This window comes from Anas platyrhynchos, chromosome 5 (assembly GCF_047663525.1).
Source record: "Anas platyrhynchos isolate ZD024472 breed Pekin duck chromosome 5, IASCAAS_PekinDuck_T2T, whole genome shotgun sequence".
In the NCBI taxonomy this organism is placed as follows: Eukaryota; Metazoa; Chordata; class Aves; order Anseriformes; family Anatidae; genus Anas; species Anas platyrhynchos.
Window position 1 is genome coordinate 48021611 of NC_092591.1, and position 26840 is coordinate 48048450.

The following is a 26840-nucleotide window of genomic DNA, read 5'->3' on the forward strand; positions in this document are numbered from 1 at the left end:
TCTGTGGGCAGGTCGAGAAGATGTCGACATCACCGAAAGCATTCATCTCACCCAGGGATAGGTCAGTTGCCGTTTACAGCAGTCCTTTGCCTGTTGAAGGTATTGGTGCAGCCTCCTGCACCTACAGACATGGTCCAGCCAGAGGCAGTGGCTGGTTGCCAGTGGCTGGAGATGCAAGGGAAGGTTTAAATCAGAGGGTCCCAGATGTGGATCTAATCAGTTCTCAACTCCCAGCCTTCGAACAGAACAAAAGTTCAGGACATGTATGAGTGCTCCTTGGAGAGCAAAGTGGTTCCTGACCGGGACATTGGTCTCCAGCCAGCGCCTCGTAAACAGGTGTCAGCCTCCCAAAAAAGAACTGCCCCTGTGCCAGCAGCGGGTATCCTCGCTGGCATGCTTGCAGCAGGATTTAGTGGGTCAGGAGGGGTGACCCATAGGTCAGAAATGAGACACATGGGTGGGATGGCATGTTTGAGGCTTCCTTGACATTTGCTTTGCCTTATTTTTTGTGAGGATGAAGCAGAGATTGCAGGCTCCAAATCTGGCAGCCAAAGCCTTTTAATGAATCAGGAGGGGGAAGGAAGGAGGAAGGAAGAATAATATGCGAGTCAGTTGTGGGATTTTTTTTTTCCCTCCTTCCTAGCCCAAGTATTAACCTGTAGCTTTGAATTTGGATGATACAGGAAGTAAAGAAACGGGTAAGACTTTGCTAAAGGAGGATTCTGCTGCTAGGGGGCAATATATATTAAGCAAAAACATGCTGAAGAGTTTTCACTTTGTATCTGTTGAAGTTAAAAAAAATATATTCAAAAACTAGAAAAAACAAACTGACAGTTTGTTACATTCGTATTTCTGCTGCAGAAAAAGCATAGCATAAACAAAATATGCAACCTATATATGTGTAGATGTGTGTGTTGTATTTTGTTTTAACATGCATGTGTCTTCCTTTATGTGTTTTCTCCCCATCACAGTAGGGTCACTGTCAGTATCAGGGCATATGCACAGCATTTTTCCATCATAATTCATATGAAAGTAATGTCTTCAGTTTAAGGAATCTAAAAATAATGTGCTGGTGTTTCAGAACTCCTGTTGTGGCTCCTTTAAAATGACTAGTTCAAGGAACCTATCCTGAATAATTTTTGAATTTTCCTTCCTAATTCTGTCACTGTTTATATAAGACAAAAAGATAACAATCTGGACATTAGAAAGTCTTAAATCACATGGTCTTACAACTGTCCTGCTTCTTCCTTGTTGAGAACAACTGGGACAGCTAGCTTAGATGTCTTTTATGACTTTTTTGTTCTAGCCACTTTATTAAACATACTCCCTAAAAAAAAGAAAACAAGGATATGAGAAGCAAGTTTCAGCTACATTATGAGTTTCAGGCTGAGTAGTGAAATAGTTGCCTGGTTGTTTATATATGCTTATGCTTGTTTTAGAACGAGGGCAGGATGTTTCTATAAAACTACATTGTGTTAATGCAATTTTCCATTTATTTTAATGAAAAAAATATTTTTTTTTTTTTTTTTTTTTAATTTTTTTTTTTCCCAGAGAATATTTAGTAGTTGTAAGAGAGGATATTGAGAAGGTAGTCGATCAAGGCTGCAGCTAGTAGTGGAAAAAAATCATCTATTTCTAGAGTGAATTATCAGTTCTTGTTCACTTAGTCACTAAAGTCCAATGAAGAAGCATTGTCTAGATATCTGCAGCTTGCAGCATAATGTGCCACATTTCTGTGGTAGAAAATTTGTTGTTAATTAGTGTTAATTTTTGCAAAACTTGAGAGGAGTTTGCTCATGGATGTTCTGCAGCTGAAGTTTGCACAAAGAAGCAGATGTTTGCGATTATTTTTTAGTAACCAAGTCTTGTTTCCAGTATTCAGAGTGAAAGACTTATTGGAGGTTCAAGGGAAGAATTAGGTGGACCAAAGAAGCAGGACATGCACAAGTCCACTGTCTTTTCTGATCGTGTTCACCAGCTTCTGTCCTCCTGCTTTCATCTTTGTGCTCCATACAAGTTTATCTACTTCAGCTGGATGTAGTGCTTGCTTACATTGTACTGGAAGCAGCACGGAGCCCATTGTGTCCATTCTTCTGAACCAAGTGTGAAAAATACGGTCAGCAGCAACAAATACAGGAATTACCCTTCAGTGCCTGTGGTAAGGAAAGGAGAAGTTCTATACATGTACACATGCACCGTTGACCAAATACTTTCTCAGACTTGGTCCAGGGATAGATTGAAATTGGTATCAAGTCTTATCAAAATGGCTTTTCAACATTCTGCTCCCATACAGCATGTGTGTGTTTGGAGACAGGCAAGGAATACTTTAAAATATTTCATTATGTAGTGTATACTTGGCAGGGTTTTCTGAGATTCATACCAAACATTAAGAAATGACAAAGCAATACATAACAAAGTGTAGGAGAAGCACTGAGTGGGTCTGATTTTATAACATTAGGGACTCCTGCTGTCTTGAAATCCTTGGGTTTCTGAACAATGTCAGCTGTGGAAAGGGGAGGGTAAATGGCTGGCTGGTTATAGGGCTATGCTGAAATATGTCAAATGTTTCTTCAGGTCTTTGCTGTAGAATTTTCTGGTTATTAAGTAGAAAAGAGTGGGTTAGTCAATGCTAGAAGGCTGCAAAGCTAACAATTTTCACAGTACTCCTCCTCTTTCAGCTCCCAACAAATAGATAAGATGTGACTGTAGCTGTATTACGATGTTAATATGCTTTGTGCTCTTCATATCATGTCTACTATCTTGCTCTAACTAATTATGAACATAAATTTATTTTTAAATTAAATTATTGTCCTTGTGTAATATGATCAATGCAAAATAGAGATTTATATGTCTTTAAAATATTCTGTTCCATACCAAAAGAGGTTTTGTATTCTGCAACAGAATGCTTTGACCTCTGCCAAATCAGCATATGTGAAATAGTTATAATCCCTGTGCGTTTGTAATTACCAAAGTGGTTTGGATGGCTTTACTTAGTATTAAATCCTGACATCATCTTTAAGTGCACAAATCAAACTTCTTGTAATTATGACGGTATCAATAAAGTTCTCACATTTTGCATCGTTTTTGAGTAGTCATAATAAAACAAAATTTTATGATTCATTGCCTACCTTAAGCACTTGTTCTTTCAGATATTGCCAGGCTACTGATGTGTAAACAGAAATGTAAATATATGCTTGCGGATGGGTGATTGTTTGGACTTGCACAATAGTACTGAATCACTAGAGCAGGTCTCCTTGCTCTGTACTGTAGACTTAACAAATGCAGTTGAGAAGTGCAAGAGAGCACAGGCTGCTCATTTGGGCTCATTGAAGCTTGTGGTTTTCCATTCTAAACATTTTTCATCCTAACTGTGATTTCTAAACTAGCACTTTTCAGTTCACCAGCCTATTATAAGGTAGGAAAAATGTTCAGATTCGTGAGTCAGTAATTGGTGCTTCTCTTCTAATGTTCCTTGCAGTCCACTTGAGTACCTGGGTTTTATTTTGTACTCGTGAGAGGAGGAGGAAGGAAAGAGGAGTTTTATAGCACTTGAGGTATTTTTTTCCTAGGTATTTTTCAGGCATACTTCCAAATATAAGCATAGGTTGTTATGTGTAAAAAGTTCCAAAAGTTGCTGTATTATTATATGAGTATTTTACAGCTATGGAACAAAGGCATGAATACATAGGATTCTGTGGCTGATCATGTATGTGTAAGTTCTTAAGTGTTCAGGGAGTCGGTGTGTGTATGCATGTATATGTTGGGGAAAACAGGGCATAGATGCATAGGGAATTGTTACAAATACGCTGGTTGCTCCCTAAAATATATAGCTTTTTGGATGCATTTCTGTATTACTCCATTAAAAAAAATAAAAAGGTTATTTAACTATTATAAATTGTTATTCAAATGATTTGCTGAGTTTGAACATCCTGCCGCAAGATCACAAGGGGGGTGTCAGAATTAAAATTCCATGCCTGGTCCAGGAGTGATTTGCTCTTTTTATGAAGTTACACGGAAAAAAAACATGTGGGTGGCAGACATCAGATTTGTGTGCTGCAGTTTCTAAGAATGCCTCAGCCCTCCAAGGGAAACTGTGGAGCTTGTAGAAAGTCACTTAAGTCACTTGGGTAGCAGATTTCCCAATAAAAGGGGCTGAAATGAAGATCCACAAACTTGTGGGACTTCCACATTCCAGAGAAATGGGTCTGACAGTGCCAGATAAGCATGACTTTCTTACCAAGAACACTTTCATTGAAATGATAAGCCCCAAAAGCACCACACCTTCCTCCTCTGCTGCTGCAGGTGCTGTCCATACTAAGCCCTGCGTATCACTGGGAAGCACCTGGGCTGCAGATTGCTGCAATGCCCAACCCCACAGTGTTAAAGTTGGTCAGGTCACACGAGGCCCTGTGCGGTCAAGCTGTGACTGTCTCCAGGGGTGGATAGAGATTTGCAGCTTTGCTGGGCACCTTTCCCATCATATTGTTGCCCTTATTGTTAAAAAATTAATGATTTTTTTTTTTTAATGTCCTGTCACAATGTCCCTTGTTGCAACTTGTGCACCTGTGCGAAGAATCTGGTCCTGCCATGCGTGTAACTTCTCAGTAGGTAGCTGAGGACAGGAGTGGGGCCCCAACCCTTACCTTCTCTTCTTTGCACTGTATAAGTGCCTCTCCTCATATATTGAGGGCTTGACACCCCTGACCACCTTGGTGGCCTTCTACTGGACTTGCTCAAGCTTGTCAATGTCCTTCTTGTGCTGGAAAGCCAAAACTGGGCACAGCACTCAAGCTGTGGTCTGACAGGTACCAAACAGGAAAATCACTTCCCTGGACTTGCTGGGTTTGCTGTCCTACTAGTGCAGTCCAGTCTGCAGTTATCCCTCTCCCAGTTATCCCTCTCCACTGAAGGCCTGATGATTCACTTTGTACTCAGCTGCCAGGTCTGCAGAGCCACCTTTCATCCACGCAGCTCCTTGCATGGGACTGGTCTGTCCAAGCACAGGGCTTCCCAGTTGACTTTGTTGAGCTTCATGAGGCTGCTCTCAGCCCATTTCTCCAGCCTGTTGAGACCCTGCTAAGTGGCAGCCCTACATTCCAGCTTACCAACCCTTCTTCTCAGTTCTATGTCATCTGCAAGCTTGCTGGGGCATGAGATCTTCCCTGTCTGTCCTTGTTATGTCATCCCTGAAGCTCCACCAAAACCAGACGGGTGGTTTGGTGAAGAGGAGTAGCATTCCTTTTAGGCTAAGAAATAGCTGGTTAAAATGTGATGTCTGTCTTCAGCTCTCCCTAAACTTAGTGGCAGCTCTAGGTATGAGGGGAATAGTTTTTCTAATAGGCTAAATCTGTGTAAGGCCTAAGGGCACTGTGTGTAATTTGTTCAGTTCCTGCAGATCCCTGTTCCAGAGATTGAGCTACAGTGAGACTGTTGCAGTCTAGCTGCTAGCTTGTGCTCCTCCGCATGTTTTTGTTTTTTTTGAGGGGGAAAGTTAATTTAGTATCCACTCAAGGCTAAATTCTAAAATTCCTGCTTTATCTACACTCAGACAAGCAAATTCTGCTCCCAAACAGTTTGAAAAAATGCATAGTGCTGCAGTATTCTGGTTCAGCCTCAAATCTTAGAAAGCTCAGCCTTTTATTGCATGCAGAAATTCACACATGCAAGCAATGGTTTGTATTTCATTAATTATCTGGTTGCTTAGTTTGTACTTAAATTTTTATGTGAGATTCTTTAGCCCGTCTATATAGTTAAATACTAAACAGGAACAGTAAGAGTCTCTGGCAGGGCAAGAGGGAAGAAACCTGATATTCAGAAGACCCTTAAGACTCCTTAAATAGGAAAGGTTCAGCACATCCTATGCAGTACATAGGTACTTAAAGGGAAGCACGCTTACTTTTTCAGCATAAACAAGTGAAGTTGCATATTGAACGAGAACATGCATACTGTAAAAGGGGGAAAACAGCATGCTCCCTTATTCACCAGCTGATTCTCAGACTACTTTTCTTTTTCCCCCTTTTTCACTCTCTTGCCAAGAGAGAAAATCAAATCTTAGCGAGTCAAAGAGGCTGCGTGGTAACCTAATCATGGGACAGCACTGTGGCATAGGTGTAGGGGGAGCACTCCTGCTGAGGAGGAGGAGGTAGGGCTCAGGGCTGTGGGCTCGTTGAGACGGAGGTAAGGGGTGGGAGCCCCGCATGGAGGCTCATTGGCAGACAAGGGCAGGAACAGGATACGTTTCAGCTTGGGTGGCTCTGGGAGGAGCAAGTGTTGGGATTAAAGAGTCTTGATGAAGTTGTTCCTTTTCCTTGCAGACGGAGACAGTGAGTTTCATGGGGTGGATTTTCTGCCAGACGACCTCAGCGAGGCTCCAGACGAGACAGGAATGAGGGTGAACAAGAAATACTCCTGCCTACCTGCTGAGGAGAAGGGGATTCACATCATCAACATCCGAGCTATTGAGGATATAGGATATGACCAGCACGAAAGTACAGTGAGTAGAGGACTTGCCAAAAGTGTAACAGCTGGCATGCTGCTCTTTACTCTTTACCTTATTTCCAAGTGTTTCCTTTCCCTGGAGGCTCTGCAGGTTTCTCCCTCTCCTTTCTGAGGTTTTGAGGAGGATTACTGTCAGCCACAGCACATGCTGATGTGGTGGGGTTTGTACTTTGGTGTGTGGGCTGAAGAAGGGAAGCAAGGGATCCTTTTTTTAACCTGTAGCCTAAAAAGGGGTTGGTTATTCTCAGAGTAAGTAATCTGGCACTAAGGCTGTGGTAACCTTTAAATCTCTTTGCCTGTATTGAGCAGAACAAAAAAGTGCCTAAAACTGCGTTGAAAAGCTATTGTTAGTAGCAGTAACCCTAAACAAATAGTCTGTAGCACGCAACAGAGGTTTTTCCATTGGACGGGTTTCTAGTGTCCTTAATTGTGCCTTAGTTAAATTCTTTATATCTTTATCAGCAGTTTTAAAGGAAGTTAGTAACATGAATACATAATAGGATTAGGAGTTGGCTATGTCATAAATGCACAAAAATGGGTTTATTCAGGTGAAGAAATTGAGGTGGAGTGAGCTATACAACAGATCTTGCTGGAGAAAGGTGCACCATAAAAAGCAATGCTTGATTCATTGTGCTTGTGCTTAATTAGGGTTTAGTGTGGTAGAATAATTGTGTCAAGGCACACATACCCCTTCTGCTGGTTTAAAACTGAGATGCCCTTTCTGTACCTCGCTTGGAACCAGATGCACACGGGCCATGCATGGTCTTGGCCAATGCATCTCTCTCCTTCAGTGCAGCAGCACTGCAAGAAAGGATGTGGCCTCCTGAGTGCTTTTCAGCATTAAGACCACATCCTTAAAAGGCTCTATTTATTTCTTTAAATGAGGACCAACAGGCTCCTTTGGGTGCATCCCTTTTGTAGTGTGAGGTAACTGTTCTTTTCATTAGTAAATGTATTGAGGCATTCGTATCCACAATGCAGCAGGCTCACCCATACTACCAGCGAATCCCCAGGAGGGTCAGCTTTTCAACAACAAAGTTTGAAGAAATGGGAAGCAGCTCATTCAGATTCTGCACCGTGGCCTGATCCCTTCCTGGTGGTGGTGGCAAAAAGAAACTAGTGAAATCGTCATTTTCAGTGCCACTTTCCTCAGCCTCCACCAGAAGGGCACTCCAGGGCACAAGGAACAGTGGGCAGGGTGTGCTGAGCAGTCTGTACTGCCCTAAGCAGCCAGAAACACCCAGCACATTCACTGCTGTCACCTTCAGGAGCCACCTCCAGTCCTGCCTCTCTCCTGTATTTATTCCTCCCCAGACAGGCGGACAGATTGCTGCTGGCTGTCCCCAAAAATGTCAGGCCAGTGAGGGTAGGAAGTGCTTGAGGTCTGAGTCTTTTCCTCATTTTATCTTCCTGCATTTACCTGGACATCTATGGGCTCAGCCCAATTTTTCAGTAAGTGATGTTTAGTTAATTGATACAATCAAGAAATCTTTAAAAAGTAATACAATTAGTTATCTTGAAAGAAAACCCAGTGCTCCTTTATCTTGTTTACAGCAATGATATTTTGAAGAGACTATCCTGAAAACATAGTTAGTTTATATTTCTTACTATTCTGTTCCTATAGAAGATTGCATACCTGAGTTGCTGGCCACAAACACTCAGCTTGCTTTAAAAAAAATAATCTGGATTAATGCGTGCATGTCATTAATCATGAAGCAATCAGAAAACAATAGTGATTAGTGATCTGTACTGCAGTTATGTTTAAGAACTAAACAGCAGTGTCTTGATGTGGCACAAACACAGGCAGCTTTTCCACGCAGCTGGGGTCGAGTGGCAGAATAACATCGATCAGCCCTCCACAGCTCAGTCCCTTCAATGAGTATGTGGGATCTGCCAAGTAAGTGGCTGTTTGGATGAAGTTTCAGGTGTGTTGGCTGTGATGAGCTCACAGGCTGCTCTTTTTGTCTGTGGCTTAGAAGTTGGCCTTAAAGATAATTGGTTGCCTTGAAGATAATTGGTTGCAGATCTGTTACATTCACAGATTATGAAATAAGCAAAAGGAGTGCACATCCCAAGCAGATTTTGACCAGTATAATTTGCAACTGAGAGCTGATTGCTGTCATTTGGAGCAGGAGTCCTTTCCCTGCATGAGGGTTAATGCTCTCCTGTAAAATTAGGAGCTTGAAAATGTCCCTGGTCCTTGGAAAGCCACTCCTGTGATTAGTGTTTTTTGTAAAAATACATGGCAATTGTGTTTTCACTTTTTAAATGATCCAAGGGTAGAATTATGCATGAGCATTATGCTGTTGCAAGCAGAAATTAATAATTGTTAGTACTTTGGTATGTTTCTACAGTTGTCTGGTGCAAATTTCAGAAAAATACCTGAAAATGGGGTTGTGTTTTGAGACTTAGATTTCTGGCGTCCCGCACCACTGCAGAGCAAATTTGCACAGTATTAATTCAGAGCAGGAATAAAGCCTTTGCCACCCGCGGACTGCAAAGTGGCATGGGTTTTATAAGCGTGGAGAAAGGTGATGAACTTGGTCACAACGAACTCGCTTCCCTGGCTGCAGTCCACGTGCATTGTTGGCTGTGCCTGGCGACCAGCTGGCTCCCTTCAGTCTGTATCTGGGATGATCTCTTTCTCAGATGATACAAACTCACAGAGATAGATAAGAGAAGTGAGAAGTGTTTGCACATGATATTAATCTGTTTGTCAGAACCGAAACACAGATGTCCTGGGTGGAAAAGGACAGATGATCTTAGTGGCAATTAACCCTCAACGGAGACAACCAAATCCACCCAGTAGCTAAATTATGAGCATGCTGGGAATTAGATTAAATCCCAGTCATTTTATCTATTTATTTCTGGCCAATGAAATCCCAGCTGGCTATCAGGAAAATTGCAAGTGTTAACTTGCAAAATTGTTTTGTGTAAGTAGCATGTGGGGGCTCCTCCTATGGGCTTGCTGTTTGAAGTTAAGTCCTTGCGTGCTCTGGGCAGCTAGGAAGGGTGCTTGATATGAGGATGTGGTCTGCTTAGTGCCCATGTCAACTCTCTGATGATTATTCCTCTCCTCTCCTTCTCTCCACACCCCCTTTCCCTACTTCTAGCTGTTGAACTCCCTATCCAAAAATCCAGATGCTGACTGCAAATACGGACTTTACTTCAGAGATGGCAAGAGAAAGGTGGATTACATCCTAGTTTATCACTACAAGAAGTCCTCATCCGGGAGGGCACTCGCCAGGAGAACTCACCACAATGACACGAGTGCGCGAAGCACCAAGCAGGATCACCCGCTTCCTGGGAAGAGCGTGCAGCTGGAGATGGGGGAGAGCGAACCCCCTGCAGATTCCCATGAAGACGACAAGAGATTTCGGAGGGAGGAGTATGAGGGAAACCTTGTGGAGGCTGGCCTGGAACTGGAACATGATGAGGATGTAAGGAGCTGCGTCAGATGCGTAAAGATAAGGAGCATGACTGGTGGTCGAGTCCAGGGAGGTGCTGAGCTTGCCTTGGGCAGCGCTCGCTGTGGCGTGTGCTTTATTGCCACATAGCTTATGGATGTGTTACCATAGCTAGAGGCGAGGCTTAGGTGTCTGTAAACGCTAATCAGTGGTTGGTGGGTTGACAGTGTGCCATGCGTTGGATCCTCTGGTAATTCTGGTTCTGATGAGAAATATCTGATGCAGACAGTGAAATTTTTACACCTTCAGCCTTCAGGAGAATCACATTTGTGCGGGGAGTTCTGGTAAATGCTCTGGTTCTAGCACGTGGCTCCATGTTACAGTCTTGCTCTTTCCATTCTCAGCTGTGAACGGTACAGCTTGTAATGCCTTTCACCTGTACTCTGAAAACAGCATATTCTATTAAAAGACCATTAGACTACATAAAAAAATCATGTGTTTGAAGCACTGCCAGTGTGTGATTAGTAGAAATAGCCACAGCCATATTAATTTCAAAGAAAGCTATTACAATTAACTGATCCAACCAATAAGCCTGAAATTCCTGTGAGGGAGGGTGAACGTTCATGTTGGTTTTATTCACAGGATGTAAAAACTGAGGTTAAGCAGTTAGACCTGTGGTCAGAGTGTTAAATAAATAAATAAACCTGCCACATGCAATTCACAAATTCTAGGGAAGGGTGATGGCACAGCATGACAAATCTTCCTTTTCTCCATCCTCAGGTGAAAATACAGATTGCTTTCTGTCAGGTTGTTGTAGTGAACTGGAAACCTGCCTGTGCCAAGTCCTAGATACTGAAAATCCTAAGTGGGCTGGGAGGTCCCCTCCCATGACATGTAATATGATTTCAAACAAAGCAGAAGGCTTGGCATTCAAGCCAGGGCACCACGAAGAAGGAGAGCATGTATCTCTTGGTACAAGGTATCAGATCAGAAACATATAGAGATGAAAGGGAAGGGGATTTACAGCAGCTTCCATATCCAGCACATCAGAGAAGGGGAAAACCTGCAGTCACCAGAGCTTGACGAATGCCTGGGAGTTGTGTAGGTGGCCTTACTAACTGCAAAAAGAACAAGGGTTTTGTTCACAGATGATGTTTATTATGTCACTTAAATGCTCTTCTGTGAAATAAATTCAAGGATGGTTTGGAAGCGATGCCTAATTAGAAGGCTGGCAGTTAGTTATGCCCTCTGAGTAATTAATGGATTTCTAGAAGGCAGGTAGGGAATATAGCTGTGTGAAAGCCAGCTGTTAAAACTGCCTGAAAAAAAAGCAAAGCAGCAGCATTAGAAAGATTCATTAATGTTTCTTTCTCTTCTCCCCTGCTGGTTTGACATCATTTGTCCAGGGTCTTGGAGGTGGTTTCTTTGGTGGGACTGGCAGGCACCTGTGGATGCAGGGATGGGCAAGAGCAAACCACAGCTGGGGTAACAGCTGGGATCCACATGTACTGCTAGTGTCATCCCTGGTACTTCTGTTGGTGGTGGTGGTCAATTTTTCCAACCAATTTTCCTAATTAAAACGGTTGGTGTTTTAACATAGATGTTGATGTCTGCATCTGCAGCCTCTGCTCTCTTTTCGTGCTGAAGCTGTGACCATTACATTACAACACACTCAAGAAATTGTAGCATTTGGCTGGGTGCCTGTGAATCAAATTTAACTGGCTTAGTCTGTATTTGTGTCATAGTCATTAGCTTTTATTTCCCAAACAGTTTTTATCTTCTTATCTGTTTAACCTAGTGGTGATTGTTCTAGAAGACAATAGCATTTCTGAGTCACGTTTTATATCGGCTCCGCACAGAGAGGTGCCCAGTGATTGTCCTGTTGTTAGAAACTGGTCGTCTCAAACAAATGAGGTTTACAGTGTTGGCTGTAATGGACTGTTCCTTAAATGTGGATGAAACACAAGGGGAAAAGTATTTAATTTCCTCTCAATGGTAACCTTTTCTCTTGCTTTTTTTTAAAGACGAAAATCCATGGGGTTGGATTTGTAAAAATACATGCACCGTGGAATGTATTGTGTCGAGAGGCAGAGTTTCTTAAGCTCAAGATGCCCACAAAGAAGGTAAGCCCCATTTTTCTTTTTCCTTCCCCCCAAGAAGGCATGGTTTAAACACATTCTCATCTTTGTGCACCTTATAAATGTAGACTTCTCTTCCCACAAGCATTTTTAAAATAGTTTAATCTGCACAGCCCGGCAAAGAGGCTGGTATTCCCCTTGCATTTGACAGGAAAAGCAAGAGTCATGAACTTTCTTGCTTAGGACAACAGAAAGAATAAATGGAAGGAGGAATGGAAATCACAAATTCCTATCTCCTGCCTTTATCCGTGTACGATGTGAGTGATCTCACAGAGTCTCATCATCTCAGTGTGTTTTAAAAGAGGTTGCAATTGATAATGAAACTTACTTGGAGTTTTCTTTCTCACCTGAAGGGATGGGCTGCTAAAAAGTGAATGTAATACTCTGTGTGCAGCAGTCTCGCTGGGTTTAGGTGACTACTTACACATCATCAGTCATGTTTGCAGGAGTTGGGACTACTCTACCACAAAATAAATTACCTCTCAGAATAATTGAAATATCATTAGAGATATCATGGTGTATTTTCATTATGAGCTAAGTTCTAAATCACCCATGATAGATAGCTACCTGGTCAGTGCGCATAGCTTAGAGATAGATTAATATTTAAACATACTAAGTGCATGTCGCAGACTGCAGCGGAAAGTCTGTAATGGAACAAGAGACAGTCTCAAAGCTCAGCATCACTTAGTACAAAACTAAAACTACACATTTGGTTTGGATTTTTTATTAATCCCCATTATTGCCTCACTTACCACCAGTTTTAGTCAGAAGCATAATCAAATCAAAAGAGAACTGCAATGGACTTAGTGACTTCACTGTTGCGGAAGCAAAGTATCTTGAATATTCTTCATTTATAAAGAAGGTGGGGAGTCTTGGAAGCTGCAGGATATTGCTTCCTCTTCTTGCCTTGCTTTGACTTTTCCATCTATCTATGTGTTCTTAGATGTTTTCAAGAAACTAAGCTGTGCCCCTCAATAGTTTAGGCAGATGTAATTATGAAAAAATTCATTTTTTACAGTTCAGTCTCTCTATGGATAACCAGAAAGCGATGACATTTTATTGTCTTTGTTTGCCCCTGCAGATGTATCAGATCAATCAGACCCATGGGCTTCTGAAAAAGATCAACTCTGTAATCCAGAAGATAACAGAGCCCATCCAGCCCAAAGTGGCCGAACACAAGCCGCAGACAGTGAAGCGCCTCTCTTACCCCTTCTCCAGGGAGAAGCAGCACTTGTAAGTGACCATGTGGGGCCAGCAGCCATGCCAGCAGGTTTGGGTTTTTCTGATAGCATCTGGAAAGGTGAAAAGAAAACAAATGCCGATGCTTTGTTAGTGATTACTGTAAAAACATTTCCATCCTGCAGTAAATTTACTTTTTTTTTTTTTTCTGTGTGCAATCCCTGTGCATTTTAACTCTTGTTAAGATATATGTTACATATCTATATAAGCATATACTTAAACTTTTAGACTGCCAAACAAAACTTAGTGTGGTTTACAGTAGTCTTTTTCCGTTTAAAATAAAATGCGCAGTAAAATTTCTGGACAGAGATATGGGTTGATAACAGTAAGGGTAACTCCATTCATCTGGTACGGGCAGCTCACTCATGTACTGCAAACCAGGTCTTGACTTGTAGATGGTATGAAGCCAGTGGCAGCTCTGCCTTCGGTTTTAGATTGGTAAGAACAGCTGTAGACGTGGGTGGAGGAAAAAATCGCAAGGTGGGGCCCAGCTTAAGTTTTGGCTGCCCTGGATTGCTTTGCTGCTGCTCTTCCTTGGCCAGCATCCCAGAGGAGAAGCTTTGAAGACCATGTTTATGTGTGTGCCAGCTGGAACAAATACCAGTCCTAGAGCAGGATTTCTTCACTCTAGATATGTATATTTTCGTGTTTAATAAAGAGATGCAGAACACTAATGGAGTTCTGTATTAGATTCACATACCTGATGGTGGGGCTAGTCAATGTATGTGACATTTGATGTCACAGATCAGACTTGCAGGAACTGTATTTATACAGGTATTGCACGTGGGATGTTCCTACAGAAAAGGAGCCCCATGGCTCAGAGAAAGCCCAAAAGATGGTACTTAGCTTGTGTTTGAAAGTGCCTTACACTGCTTGCAATGGTGATTTTTTTCAGTGAGGCCATCTGGGTATTTGCTGAATAAGGGAGCACAGAGTGCTCTTAGGGCTTTGCAGGTTCAGCCCAAATGTAAATTATTAGGAGAAACCCTAGACCAGTAGTGGGCAGGAATTCAACTTTGATGAGCATCAACAGCCTTTCATGTGTGTGTGTGTGTAAAAACCTATAAATATATAAAATGAGTGAAACATATAACAGCCTCTCTAAAATGTGAGAGTTATGTTTGACTTTCTTTTAATGAGGTTTCTACAAGCTATTCTTTAATGTTAGCTATGAGAGATCCCCAGGAGAAAATATAATATTGAAGGGGTCAGCAAGAACAGGAAATTACTGGCTTTTTTTTTTTTAACTAATGGGCTTCCTTCTAATCTTTTAACAGATTTGATTTGTCTGACAGAGATTCCTTCTTTGACAGCAAAACAAGAAGTACTATAGTAAGTACTGTATGTAAATAATTTATGGTGGATAGTGCCTCGGTCCTGGTGTTAAGAGCCCCTTTGCCAGCTTTGGGGCAAAGCCTACTGCAAGTCTGTCTGTCTGTACCAAATGCCAGGGAACGCCTGTGACATCAATTATTTAACCAATAAATTAAGCATTTCCAGCTTTAGCTTGTATGATGAATAGCATTTGATGCTAACAGGTTGCTACCTTTAGACAGTAATTTGGATCTTCTTTTTGGTTCAAGGTGAATGCAGGACATGGTTTCCTAGTAGCCATATAACCAGAAAGCGACAGATTTAGACTCTGCCACTGGTTAGCCACCTGGACCTCTGTGTCTCATTTCCCTTTCCCTAACCATACATTTTTGTGCTGTAACTGTACAAGTTTCTGTAGATCCCTTATGGAAATGAAGCCTAATGCAGGAATAAGATAGTGCAAGCTACATCCGAGTATTTCCTTGTGACTCATAGAACATAAAATAGAAAGGGGAGAAGGTGCAGTCTCCTCTATAGCCACAGAAGGGGAATTTAAATGGAAAGTCCACACGGTATCCAGGGCAGTCAGAAGGACCGTGCCATGCAGCATTTGCTGCAGCACTTCTTCAAAGTACAGTGCAGACTCCTTGCCCCCTTTCAGGGCTGCTAATCTGCCCACTGGAATGTGACCATAAGCATGCTTTTATCTTGTATTTAACGTTAGCCTTTTGGATGCCAAGTGGTTTTGAAAAGAGCTTATATCACGTTATAGCTGTCCTTTATTGCTGCTGTGATAAGGGGCGTAAGATATGTGACTTTCCCTTTCTACCATGAAATTCCAGTGTGCAGTCCCCTGGGATTCAGTGCCCCTGCAGCCTGGTGTGCAGAGATTTATCTGAGCACAGGTTGTGAGGGCTTGGGGAGTCTGACCAAGGCAGGCAGATGCAGCAACACAGAAATGGAAAGGAAAATATGATAATCAAATTTTATTTGCAAAAACCCATTTCATTTGAGATTGGGGAGAAAAATACATAGTTTTTGTTTTCAGACTTTCTTGGTGTGTTTACGCATAGAGTTAAAAAAAAAAAACCTTGTAGGTTCAGGTAAGAAACTTAAGGGAGCAGGTGAAGAGTTAAAATTCATGACAAAAATGCCTGAGAAAGGCAGACAGCCAAAATGACCCTGTAGAACAAGGTGAGCCAGAGGGTCAGCCTTGGTGGCTAACGCGGCAATGGGCTGAAGCAAGCAAAGCTAATGTCAGAGGCTGGGAGGAAGAGGAGGATGGGATGTTTTTTTTAAAACCACTCAAGAAACGCTGGGCATATAACAATAATGCTGATAGTATGTTGCTTTGGTTGAAATCCCTGCAAATAACCTGGTAATAAAAGACATATTGAGCAGTGCCCGGCATCATCTTATCCTGCATGCATTTCTCTTTGTATTCTTGTTTCTTAAAGTTCCCTGCTGCCTTTCCCATATGTATTTTTAAACCACAGTGCAAATATTGACCCTCCCGCCTACTGCAAAATGAACAGGAATCCAGTCACTCCCTGTGAGGTTTTGATGAATAGAAACTAAGCCAAGGACCTTTTACTTACTAAAATAAAATAAAATAAAAACTATGTTATATAACTGGCAGTCTCTCTGTGACAGCCCTTCAGCTGGCCGGAGCTGAAAGACAGCACCGGGCAGAGGAGCAGCCTCATGTGCCCTCCATAAACCTCCATGGCAGGCAGTGGCTGTGTTGCTTGCCCCTCCTGAGCCCTGGACATCCCTGGGACAGTGGCCACGGGTCCCCAGGCAGGTCAGGCAGTGGGCAGGATATGCCTCTGCTCCTGCTGAAAAGTCCGAGTTTGCCCTCCGCTGCCGTCCCGGCCTCGCGCCAACGTGCAAAGGTTATTTAACAATAAATGAAAATAAATTGTAAAGCAAATACACCTGTTTTGCCACCAAGATCTGAAGTTTTAAGGTCAAGCTGTTTTGTTTGGCCTGGTTTCTGATAAGCTGCCGCGTGCCGTGCAAGCACCACGGGGCCGGAGGGTGGGCAGCGAGGGCACAGCCAGGTGCAGCGCGGGCGGTAAGGGAAGGTGGTCAACATGAGGGGGAACAGCTGTTCTGTGGCAGAAGTGCTTAAATGTGATTCACTTCACCTCAAACCAACAGCAGTCATAGTAACTGGCTAGCGAGCTCAGCCCTCATCTCTTGTACATGTAGCTGTGTAAGGAAATCTTTAACTCTGCTGTCCTCAATGCCACCACTTTTATTACAGAATGGTGACCTCATCAGCATCTCGGTTTTGCCAATACTTATGTTTGAGCTGTGCACAGAAAGATTATGCTTTTCGCTGGCCATATCCAAAGTAACCCTTTCCTTTCTTTTACTTTGCTTCTGTAGGTTTATGAAATATTGAAAAGAACGACATGTACCAAAGCAAAATATAGCATGGGTAAGGAATTTTATTTAGGTTTAAGATCGATATCATTTTCAGGTATTGAAAATAATTGCATGCTGTAACTGGATGTGGCATTTAGGTTTTTCCTCTGCTCTCTGATTTGATGTATATAGATATAATTATTTTATTTGGAAATTTAATGTAATTAATGTAGCTATTCATATTTTTTTCAAATGTGAATATATAGATTCAATTATAAATTAAATGATAGGTGACCATATGGCCCCTACAGATGTTAGTTATGTTCTTTATGGCAGGGATGGAAGATGATCTGATGCCATGGGAACATGTGCTCTGCATTGGTTCAGTTTTTCACTCTCGCCAGTGGATGAGAGTATTACTGTGCACTTCCAAAACTGCTGTGAGAGTCTGTGGGCTGCTCTGCTCCCTTTTAAGTGGTGACCTCAAATTTTTATGGTGGGATGGCTTTTCAATGACTTGAGTGAAATGCTCTTAACTGGTGACGGCCCAAAGCACTGTCATAAGTGGAAGATTAATCCCATGGCCAACGGCTGTGGTGTGCACTGGAAGCTGACCCTTCCCTTGGTCCTCAAAACAGCCGCTGCAGATGAAGTTTATTCTGCCACAACCAGTGGTTTTAGGATTTCAGCCCTAGGGATGGTGTTCTAAGAACTAAATTCCTAATACAGGTAAATACGAATTCAAATATTGTGAGGCAGAGGTTTATACTTGACTGGGGGACCAAAGGTAAGAAGTGGTTGGTACACCAAGTTATATAAGGTGGAAGGCTGAATTCCTTCAGATGACCAAAAGAAACATATGTGGATAAGAAAAATGCATGAACATGGGAGAAGGTGTTTGATAACTGTTGGAATCTGTTATAACATTTATTTGTCTATAAGCAGTTAAGTAAAACAACGAGAACTTGAATTACAGGTAGTTCTGTTCAATGTTGACCCATCAGCCATTTAGAAGTCCATCAAATAATAGAAGAATAATTATGCCAGAAATGATTTCCCTGCTTTGACTTTTCTGTTGAAGTGAGAACATACAATGTACAATTGTTGAGTCCTTATATACACTAAATTTACTTGGTGTTCAGCCAATATTAACAGAAGTTCTGTTTCCCTTTAGCATGGGAAATCCAAATTCATCTGTGACTTTCAGGACTCTTTTTTGAGTCTGATGTCAGATCATTTTTGTTGGAAATTATGTTTTTGCACTCTTGAAAGGGGAAGATCATATAGCTCAGTTTGAATTCTTGCCTTAGAGTTGGTTGCTCACTTGATTTTTTTTCCTTTTTTTTTTTTTTTTTATTTTTTGGGGGGTCCAAAAATGGGAAACAAATTAGAGATGGTTTGAAAAGGCAGAGGAAGGTAAAGTGTTAGGATTCCTGGATTGTTCTTCTTCCATAGACTGGCAAGGTCACAAAGTATACCTAATAAAAATGTCATTAGCCTGGCATGTCCGAGGGTATAATCAGCATAACTCAATCAGGTCCTTTGTGTTACAGCACTGGAATGCTGGGTTACAACCCAGCAAAGGTTGCAAATGGATTTGAGCAAACACAGATAATGCTGCAACACTTCTGTCCAGCAGGAAAAAGGCAGCAGCACAGCAAACACTGCAGTCTTTGTTATTTATTTTGCAAATTTGTGAAAATGTGAACGTATCATAGTTGCTAAATGCTGATATGTTGAAGTATATTGTGTAGCTATTTGGTAGCACAGCCTTGGAAGGATAACTCATCTGTTCCCTAGTTGTTTCTGCCAGAAGCGTGGAGATATTTGCAGAAAATTCATAGCACTGTATAATCTTAAATAGCACTTTGAAAAAATAATGATACAGCATACCGAGCACTGCTGGAGCAGTTCCTGCAGCAGGTGCTCAGTAAAAATATGAGTGAATATGAAAATATTAGTGAGCTTGAAAAATTCTTCTTTCAAGAACAATTGAAAATGTTTCCTGAACCTGCAGTGATCTGCTTCCTGGTTCATGCTCACTGCCCCACACTCGTGGTAGCAATGAACAGACAAGCAGCATGGAGCAAACTGTAGCACATCATTTTTCTTTGTTTGAAGTCCTTTGAAATTCTCCACAATGCCAGATTTTCTTTTTAGTTAGCCTTGCACAAAGAGAACTGCTTGGCTTTGCACTGACTGACCTGAACAGGCTGTGACTCCATACTCCAAACCAGTTAGTCGGATGACCAACCTATCTTCACAGATAACGCATTCAGACGCGGGTCCTGCTCCATCACTGGGAGTAGCTATATGAATGCCAGCAGAGGCAGCAGCTTGTGAGAGGCTGTGCCCTACAGCCCTCAGAGGTCCAGGTCTGGCCAGGCGACTTCTGGGAGAGGTGCACCATGGACGTGCCCTTGGCCCCGTGCCTTCTCCCATCCTTCTGTCGCTGTTGTGCTCTGGCTCTGGTGAAGGAGCGGAGCAGGACCTTAGAGTCCCACGTGCCACATATGGTGTGTAGATGAAGCATTAACTGCTTTCAGGCTCATGCATGTAACTAATAAACGGATGTGTAAACAGGGAAAGGAGAGGGAAGAAAGAAGGAAACTACCCTTTTAAATAAAAGACGAAAATGTGGTAAATATGGTAAGTATTACGCCAAGGTCTTTGCAAAGGCTTTCCCTACAATTTCTCTAATCAATCTGAAATCTAAATTCAAAACTCTGTGTGTATGGCAAGTGCGTATGCGTGTTCCCGTATGCCATCAATTCCAGTTGTATTCTTCTTGTGATCGAGCCTTCTGCTACACACTTTCAAATCTGCAGGCTTGCCCTTAAATCAAACTGACTTTTCAGAAAATGCGGTTTATTATAATGACTAATTTCAAGTCATTGGCTTCTAATTCTTGATTCTCAAATATATATATGACTTCTTCTTGCTCTCTGCAGTTTTCCGTTTCATAAAATGAGTTATGTTTAATAACCTATATGATTAAAAATGAAAGTACATGAAAAGGAATGAGATGACAGAAAAATCATTATCTGAGCAGATGACTGTTATTTTGAGGGAAACCTCCAGGAAGGATGATGAAGTGAGACTGTCTGGCCTTGAAATTGTAAATAACTATTATGTCTTTATTTTTCAAGGGATCACCAGCCTGCTTGCCAATGGAGTTTACAGTGCCGCATATCCTTTGCATGATGTAAGTGATCTTGGAATATATTTTACATGTCTACTGTCTGACACAAATAGTCCTTATTGTGTTATGTATTAATGGCATCATCCCAAACAATGGTGCTCAGGACCCTGACTTCCTGCTTGCTTGTAGGATGGATGACTCTAGTAACCTCTGCAGGTTGCTTCCTTCACTGTGGTCGCTTTTAATGAATTCTCTGCCTCTGTCTTACTTTTGATGATCATAGATGATGTCTTAAAATGATATTAGAGGAGTTGCTTTGGTGGCTTGGGAAATGGAATGGTTCTGTTACTTTCTGGCCTGCTCCCGAGGTCTCTGGCATCATTGCTGAGATGCATATGTATTCCTGGGGCACCAAGGGGCTCACTCCCATATCTAAACCTCCCTGGCATTCCCCTCAGGAGAGGCTGGGAGAGCTGGGACTGTTCAGCCTGGAGAGGAAAAGGTACAGGGGGATCTTATCAATGTCTATAAATACCTGAAGGAAGGGTGCAAAGAAGGCAGAACCAGGCTCTTTTCAGCAGTGCCCAGTGCCAGGACCGGAGGCAGCGGGCACAAAATGGGACACAGGAGGTTCTGTCTGAGCACCAGGGAGCACTGCTATGCTCTGTGGGTGACAGAGCAGTTGCACAGGTTGTTCAGAGAGGTGGTGGCATCTCCTCCTTGGAGATCTTCAAAAGCCACCTGGACATGGTCCTGGGCACCCTGCTCTGGGTGTCCCTGCTTGAGCAGGGGACTTAGACCAGTGACCCCCAGAGGTCCCTGCCAAGCTCAGCCATCCTGTGATTCCCTGAGTGGCAGGCATGCAACAGCTGGGTGCTGGTGTCACCTTAACTTGGGGGGTTCACAGCACAGCTAGAACTGACAAACACACAGCCTTGCAAAAAAGGCCTGGCAGATGTCAAGGGGACATTGCAGAAATACTGCTTGTGATGTGCTGGCTGTGTAAGCATCCAGAGAGTACTGAGCCCAGTGCAGATTTCCCCATGGGGAATGTGCAGATGAAGCGTGCCATCTTAGTTTTCTGCCCTGCTCATTTTGTCTTGAGTGTTTTATTTCTGGGTAACAGTGATCACAACAGGCTCGTCATCTGTCCGATGCTTATCACAAACATCAGGCACTTGCAAGCTACAGTGATATCACTTAGAAATCCAAAAAGGTTAAATAAACTTCTCTGCATGTACTGGCCTCACATCTTTAGACAGCTACTGATAGGCTCTGTTGTAAGTAATTTATTTGTTGTCTTCATTTACTCCTTTATCGTATTTAAAAATAGCTCCATATTAAAACCTCAGATCTAATCAGCCCTGAGTGTTTGGAGAGTCTGGATACAGATCAGCTCTCTCAGCTGCTCTCTCCTCTGTCAAGTGGACTGAGATGAACCCCAAACACCGTGGAAATACCACATCCTTTCCCTTGACATTTTTAGGCCACCTTTATCACTTATTCATTCCTTTTATCCCGGTGACAGACATCATTACTCTTTCTTAATGTGCCCAACGACAGGAGACAAAGTGTGCTATGACAAATGAACTCCTAAAATACAGCATTATTTTACAGATTGCATTTCTGTTTTCGATGCATTAAGTGAGCAGGATACACGGGCATTGCAGGAGGCATAGCAGCTCTGGGTGCAACTCTCTGAATGACACAAGTTTTCTTTTTTTTTAAAGGGTGACTATGAAGGTGAAAACGTCGAACCTAATGACAGAAAAGTAAGTGGATGTAACAGGGCTTAACAGGTTTTTGCCAGAGTCGCAGCCTGAAGTCACCGACTGGGATCTGGGCATTGCCAGGATTTCACACAAAATACCATGAAAATGCCACGCAGTAGAAGTACATAAATACTTCCTAACGTTTCAATCTGCCTTAATGTGGAGCACGATGTGGCTATGTATAAAGTACAAGGTTGGTGGTAATGCATTACTTGCTGTGTTGGCAAGTATTGACAGCATTTAGACATGGATCCTAAAGTTGGGGTGATGTAATGTCAGGCCTGCACTGACGAGAATATGCTCAGCCATCTTCTGATATCCATACCTGAAACAAACCCTGCTTCATGCCACAGTGACCTGTGCAAAAAGCATTGCAGTCTCTGGTGAGTTAATGTGCTGCTGCTCTGGACAGAGGGAGGGGACCACCCAAAACATGAGTGTGATGGCGATGGCTATTGGGAATGGCACATTCCTGATAAATTCTCATTTGCATCTAAGTTCTACTGTGGAGTTCAGCCAGAGATGGTCTTATGGTTGTATGCTGATGCCCTGTATCACTTTCCACATAAGTCTGTGGCTTAAATTGTTTTTAGTGCCTGTATACTCAAAAGCATTTGTTTAGGAACAATTCTGAAGGAATACTTCTCATCAGAAAATGCATTTTTTTCTACAATGTGCAGAAATGTCAGCTTCTGAAATTCAGAATGGAAGTGCTGCATACTTGTGACCACACTTCTCTAAAGCAAATTCTCATTTTCAGTGTGGCAGATGAGAGCTTAAGTCCACTCATAACCTCCCCGCTTCCAGGAAGAGTTTCTGAATTTGGTGCCACATACATTGGGCTTCCAGACTAGCAGCACCACCACCTTGCCTTTGCCTTTCTGACTTGTTTCATGATCACATCCCCAGAAAGATTCTGTGGAAAAGTGTGGCTCAGGGCATGGGAGAAGCAGATCTCAGGCCCTCAAGGGTGGCCATATGAAAATAGGTACCCAAAATTAGAGGTCTGCTGGGCCTCAATGTGCAAGTGTCTCACCAAGGGACAGCTGCTGTTGATTCCCTCCCTCCCACCCATCCACCCCCATTGATTTGTGTTAAAAATACCACATGGTTGTCATGTCATCATTGAGCAATACATCTCTCAAACAAAAACAGGATGAAAGTCCGCATTTTGTAAAGCGTCTGGATTATTATCTTTACTACTAACCTCACAAATGCACTTATTTCACAAGTCCACTGTCTGTTTTGAAATGTTTACCTTTGCTTCGGCTTCCAGTTCCTTCAAATAATACTTTGGTGTGCTTTGGCATGTCTCTTCTGCTTTCTTGAAGTTTTCTTTAATCTAATCCAGTGCTAGGCCAGGTTGTGCCTTTTTTACAACAGAATTAAATTTGAGCATAGAAATGAAGTAAATATTTAGGACTAGCAAACTGATCTTCTATTATCATGTCTTTGAAGCTGTGCTTTGAATAACAGGCTGATAAATGTCAGGATAAATGAGATAATTCATTTGTACTATAAATGTAAATTTTGTTTGAAGTGCCGTACAAAAGTGAAAAATGACACTGATGCAAAATCTCCTCAGTTTAGTGTTACCTGATAGGTTTGACCAGTGTATCTCACTGAGGAATTATCTTGTTTCCAGCACTGACTTAGCTTATTAAAAGGAAGTGAAAAAATAATAAAAAGAAATATCTCTGCTCATACGCATGAATGTTGAGGTGCCTGAATCATTGCATGTTTCCTAGGCAGAGGCAGCCAACCTTAAATTTTTGGAAACATGGTTGAAAGAAACCTAGAACAGAATTCAAATCACACTTGCGAGAATGTTGATATTTAATAGAAGTCTGCCTTTCAGGTTTCAGTTTCTGCCCTTGCGGTTGTAAGGAAACTAATAAAGATGAATTATTTTGGGCAAGGAGGGGAAGATCCGGAGTCCACCTGTATTTTTGACATCACATTCCCATAGAAGGAAGGCTGTATTTTGGAATGATTTGAAGGTGTGGTACCGCTGTTTAGCTTGGAAGGTTTGTACTTATAAATTGGCAGAAGAATTGCAGACCTGGTCTAGAAACCGTGCTGGTTGTGTGATACAGTGCTAGAGGGGGGCTGTGTGTGGCAGAAGCTGGAGCACCAGCCTGCCTGACCTTGCTTTGCTGTGCATCACTGAAGGAGCACAGCCACATATGCCAAGCTTCTCCCTGCTGCAATAACATAGCGTATGGACTTGAGCAGTGGCATCCTGTGTGGGCTGGTCTCCTAAGAAGTGGTCTCAGAAATTACCATCCGAGCATCTCCTTGAAATATTAGTCATTAGTTCAGGAACATCATGCTCCCTAGCTCTTGTAACTGGGTTGAAGCAAGGAAAGAAGTAGAGAAGATGTGAATTCACAAGCAGGTGGTGAGAGGCCAGTACCCTCGTCCCAGGGAAGGTGATGGCAACAGGTGGCCAATGAGCATAGTTATTTCATCCACTATTTTTCGGACACACACACAGATTTCTTGTTCAGTCTGATAGTTGAACTATATTTTAAAAAACAGATCATAGATATGCTATTTCCGTGTTTTAGAAAGTAAAGGATAAGTTGAAGATCTTGTAGGAAACTATTTTTTGTGAGGGATTTAATTTTATAAATCACTAGTGGGGAATCATTGTTTTCCTTGGCTTATATTCCAACCAGAAGAATGGGTGGAAATCATCACATTCTTCTAGTTTAAAGCGGAACTCCTATTAAATGGAGCCTTCCAGGCACCTCTGCACAGCTCCTCTTGATGAATGCTGAATATTCACGCTATGAAAACAAACCCACTTATGCTAGTTTTCTCCATCTTGTAACTCAAAGTATGTTCATCTTTTGCGTCTATTCTGCTAGAGTCTTTCTGCAGATCATAAAATCAGGACTGCTCTCCCCATCTCTGCTGTAGTTATCCATCAATCCCATTGCTGAAGAGCCTTTTAATGTACTAGAATTCATCACTGCGTTATAGCATGCCAGATCACCGAATTTGTATTTAATGCTTAATGCAGACTGTGTGTATTGGCAGATCTGAGTTATGTTTTGAAATTGAAGAGAGGTGAGACCGGATCACAGCATGAGCACTGCAAAGGAGAAGTAAGTCATGCATGTGTTGCTTCTGTTTTGACCTTCTTTTCTCTTTTACAGCTGCTGTGCGAGGAGTGGGCAAGCTATGGAGTCTTCTATAAATACCAGCCCATTGACCTGGTGAGGTGAGAGCTCAGCCCCAAGGTCGGGTTCCCGCGCCGCAGCCCTTCCCACCCATGCTCTGCAGCACGTGCAGGTCCCTCGGTGCCCATCCTCCTGAGGATGGACGACTGTGAGCTTGCAGTGCTGTGCCCAGGAATAGTCCCACATCTGCACCTCTGGCTAGCCTGGTGGAAACAAGGAGAGCAGGGCTGGGTCGGAGGAAGTTTGTGCAGGGCTTCAGCGCTCTCAATGAGGTTTTTTTGCTCTGGGTGAGAGTAGAGACTCTATGGAGCAACTAAGTTACAGAAAATGCAGGGCTTTTGTGAGATGAATAGCTCTCAGGAGGTCCAAAGATACCAGTTTACACGGCAGAAAGACGGGAAAAAAATGACCAGTTGGACTGACTGGCTTTCATGGTGCCTGCATCACTGGATTAACTCCAAGCATCATGAGAAAGAGAGTCCTCTGAGGGGAAAACATTCCCACAGGTCATCGGATCTTACTTTCTCCATGCTAAATCCAGCTGTGATTCATAATTTTATCCATGATATATTTTAAGAAATAGGAAACATTTTTTTTTCTCTCTCTCTCTCTTTAAATCTTTAATGTCTTTCAGAAAATACTTTGGAGAGAAGATTGGACTATATTTTGCCTGGCTGGGAGTTTATACACAAATGCTTATTCCAGCTTCCATTGTAGGGATTATTGTTTTCCTATACGGCTGTGCAACTGTGGATGAGAATATACCAAGGTAAAAACGAACAAAGAGGAAAAAAACAGATTTGTCTTCCTTTGTATGCTTCATCTTTTGGGAGGTGTGCTTGAGGTGAGGGCAAGTTTCCCAGGCCAGGGGAGCCTACAGTCTCACCAATTCCTGTTTCTAATAAGCAATATGGAGACTTACCAACAGCTGAGCGCAGGCACCAGAAATAAAGTGTATTTTAAAATCATTAGCAATTATTGTTAATATTATTTGTTGAGTTGCATTGATGTACTAAAAATAATTCTTGGCTGTTTGCTCAGGTATTTTTTTTCTAACTCAGATCATTATGTTAAAACAAACCGACAAAATGCTGCTAATGATAGTTTTTAGTGCTTTCCATCTTAAAATGCTGACAAGTGTGCTGTGTGGCATGAAGATAAATAAAGAATATACACGTCTAAACTAAGCAATTGTGGTCAGATTAACAAAATCTTGATGTCATACTATTTTTAAATTTTACTAAGTTTTGTATCATAATAATTTTTAAAGCCTTATGATTTTGCATTATGCATCATCAGCTGTGTATGAAAATTACATACTTTGTGCAGCAACCATAAGCAGTGATTAACAAAGCAGATTAATAGATATAAAAAATATAGTTATTTTTGTTTGTTAATATTCCTTTGTACTTTTTCCAACTGTGGAAGAAAGTCAAGGAGAGCGTCACTATTGCTATTTCAGAGATGGAGTGCAGAGAGGTTAAATTAATTAACTCATCTCTTAATACTCAACGTTTCCCTTGTTACCTTATCTATTACTGTCGTTAGTATTTTAAAACAAGAATTATGTATTTATTTTTTATGTTTTTAGCTTTAAGTTTCTGTAATAAAAAGCATAGACCTTTATGCATCTATTTCAGCCCCTGTATCAGTGTAGGTTACGGACAGAGCTACTCACTGGGCCAGGAGAGAGAATCACTACAAGAGTAGCATTTAATGGTCTTACAGATCAGAAATAGATGCTGTGCCAAAGAGAATGGCCCATCAAA

General features: G+C 42.0%; 1 protein-coding gene across 6 annotated transcripts in view; it reads left to right on the forward strand.

The window, feature by feature from the left end:
* Positions 1 to 26840, forward strand: part of ANO1 (anoctamin 1) — a 77759-nt gene that overhangs the window by 28049 nt on the left and 22870 nt on the right. For 3 of the 6 annotated variants that reach the window (XM_027457954.3, XM_072038983.1, XM_027457950.3), the window contains exons 2-12: positions 6315 to 6493; positions 9612 to 9938; positions 11930 to 12028; positions 13125 to 13276; positions 14560 to 14614; positions 16991 to 17042; positions 19553 to 19618; positions 20119 to 20174; positions 21842 to 21883; positions 25048 to 25112; positions 25706 to 25840. In XM_027457954.3, the coding sequence (XP_027313755.1) occupies positions 6386 to 6493; positions 9612 to 9938; positions 11930 to 12028; positions 13125 to 13276; positions 14560 to 14614; positions 16991 to 17042; positions 19553 to 19618; positions 20119 to 20174; positions 21842 to 21883; positions 25048 to 25112; positions 25706 to 25840 (1157 nt within the window). In that variant the 5' untranslated portion in view covers positions 6315 to 6385. The remainder of the gene's footprint in view (positions 1 to 6314; positions 6494 to 9611; positions 9939 to 11929; positions 12029 to 13124; positions 13277 to 14559; positions 14615 to 16990; positions 17043 to 19552; positions 19619 to 20118; positions 20175 to 21841; positions 21884 to 25047; positions 25113 to 25705; positions 25841 to 26840) is intronic. The other 3 variants (XM_072038984.1, XM_072038985.1, XM_027457952.3) reach the window with 1 other exon arrangement.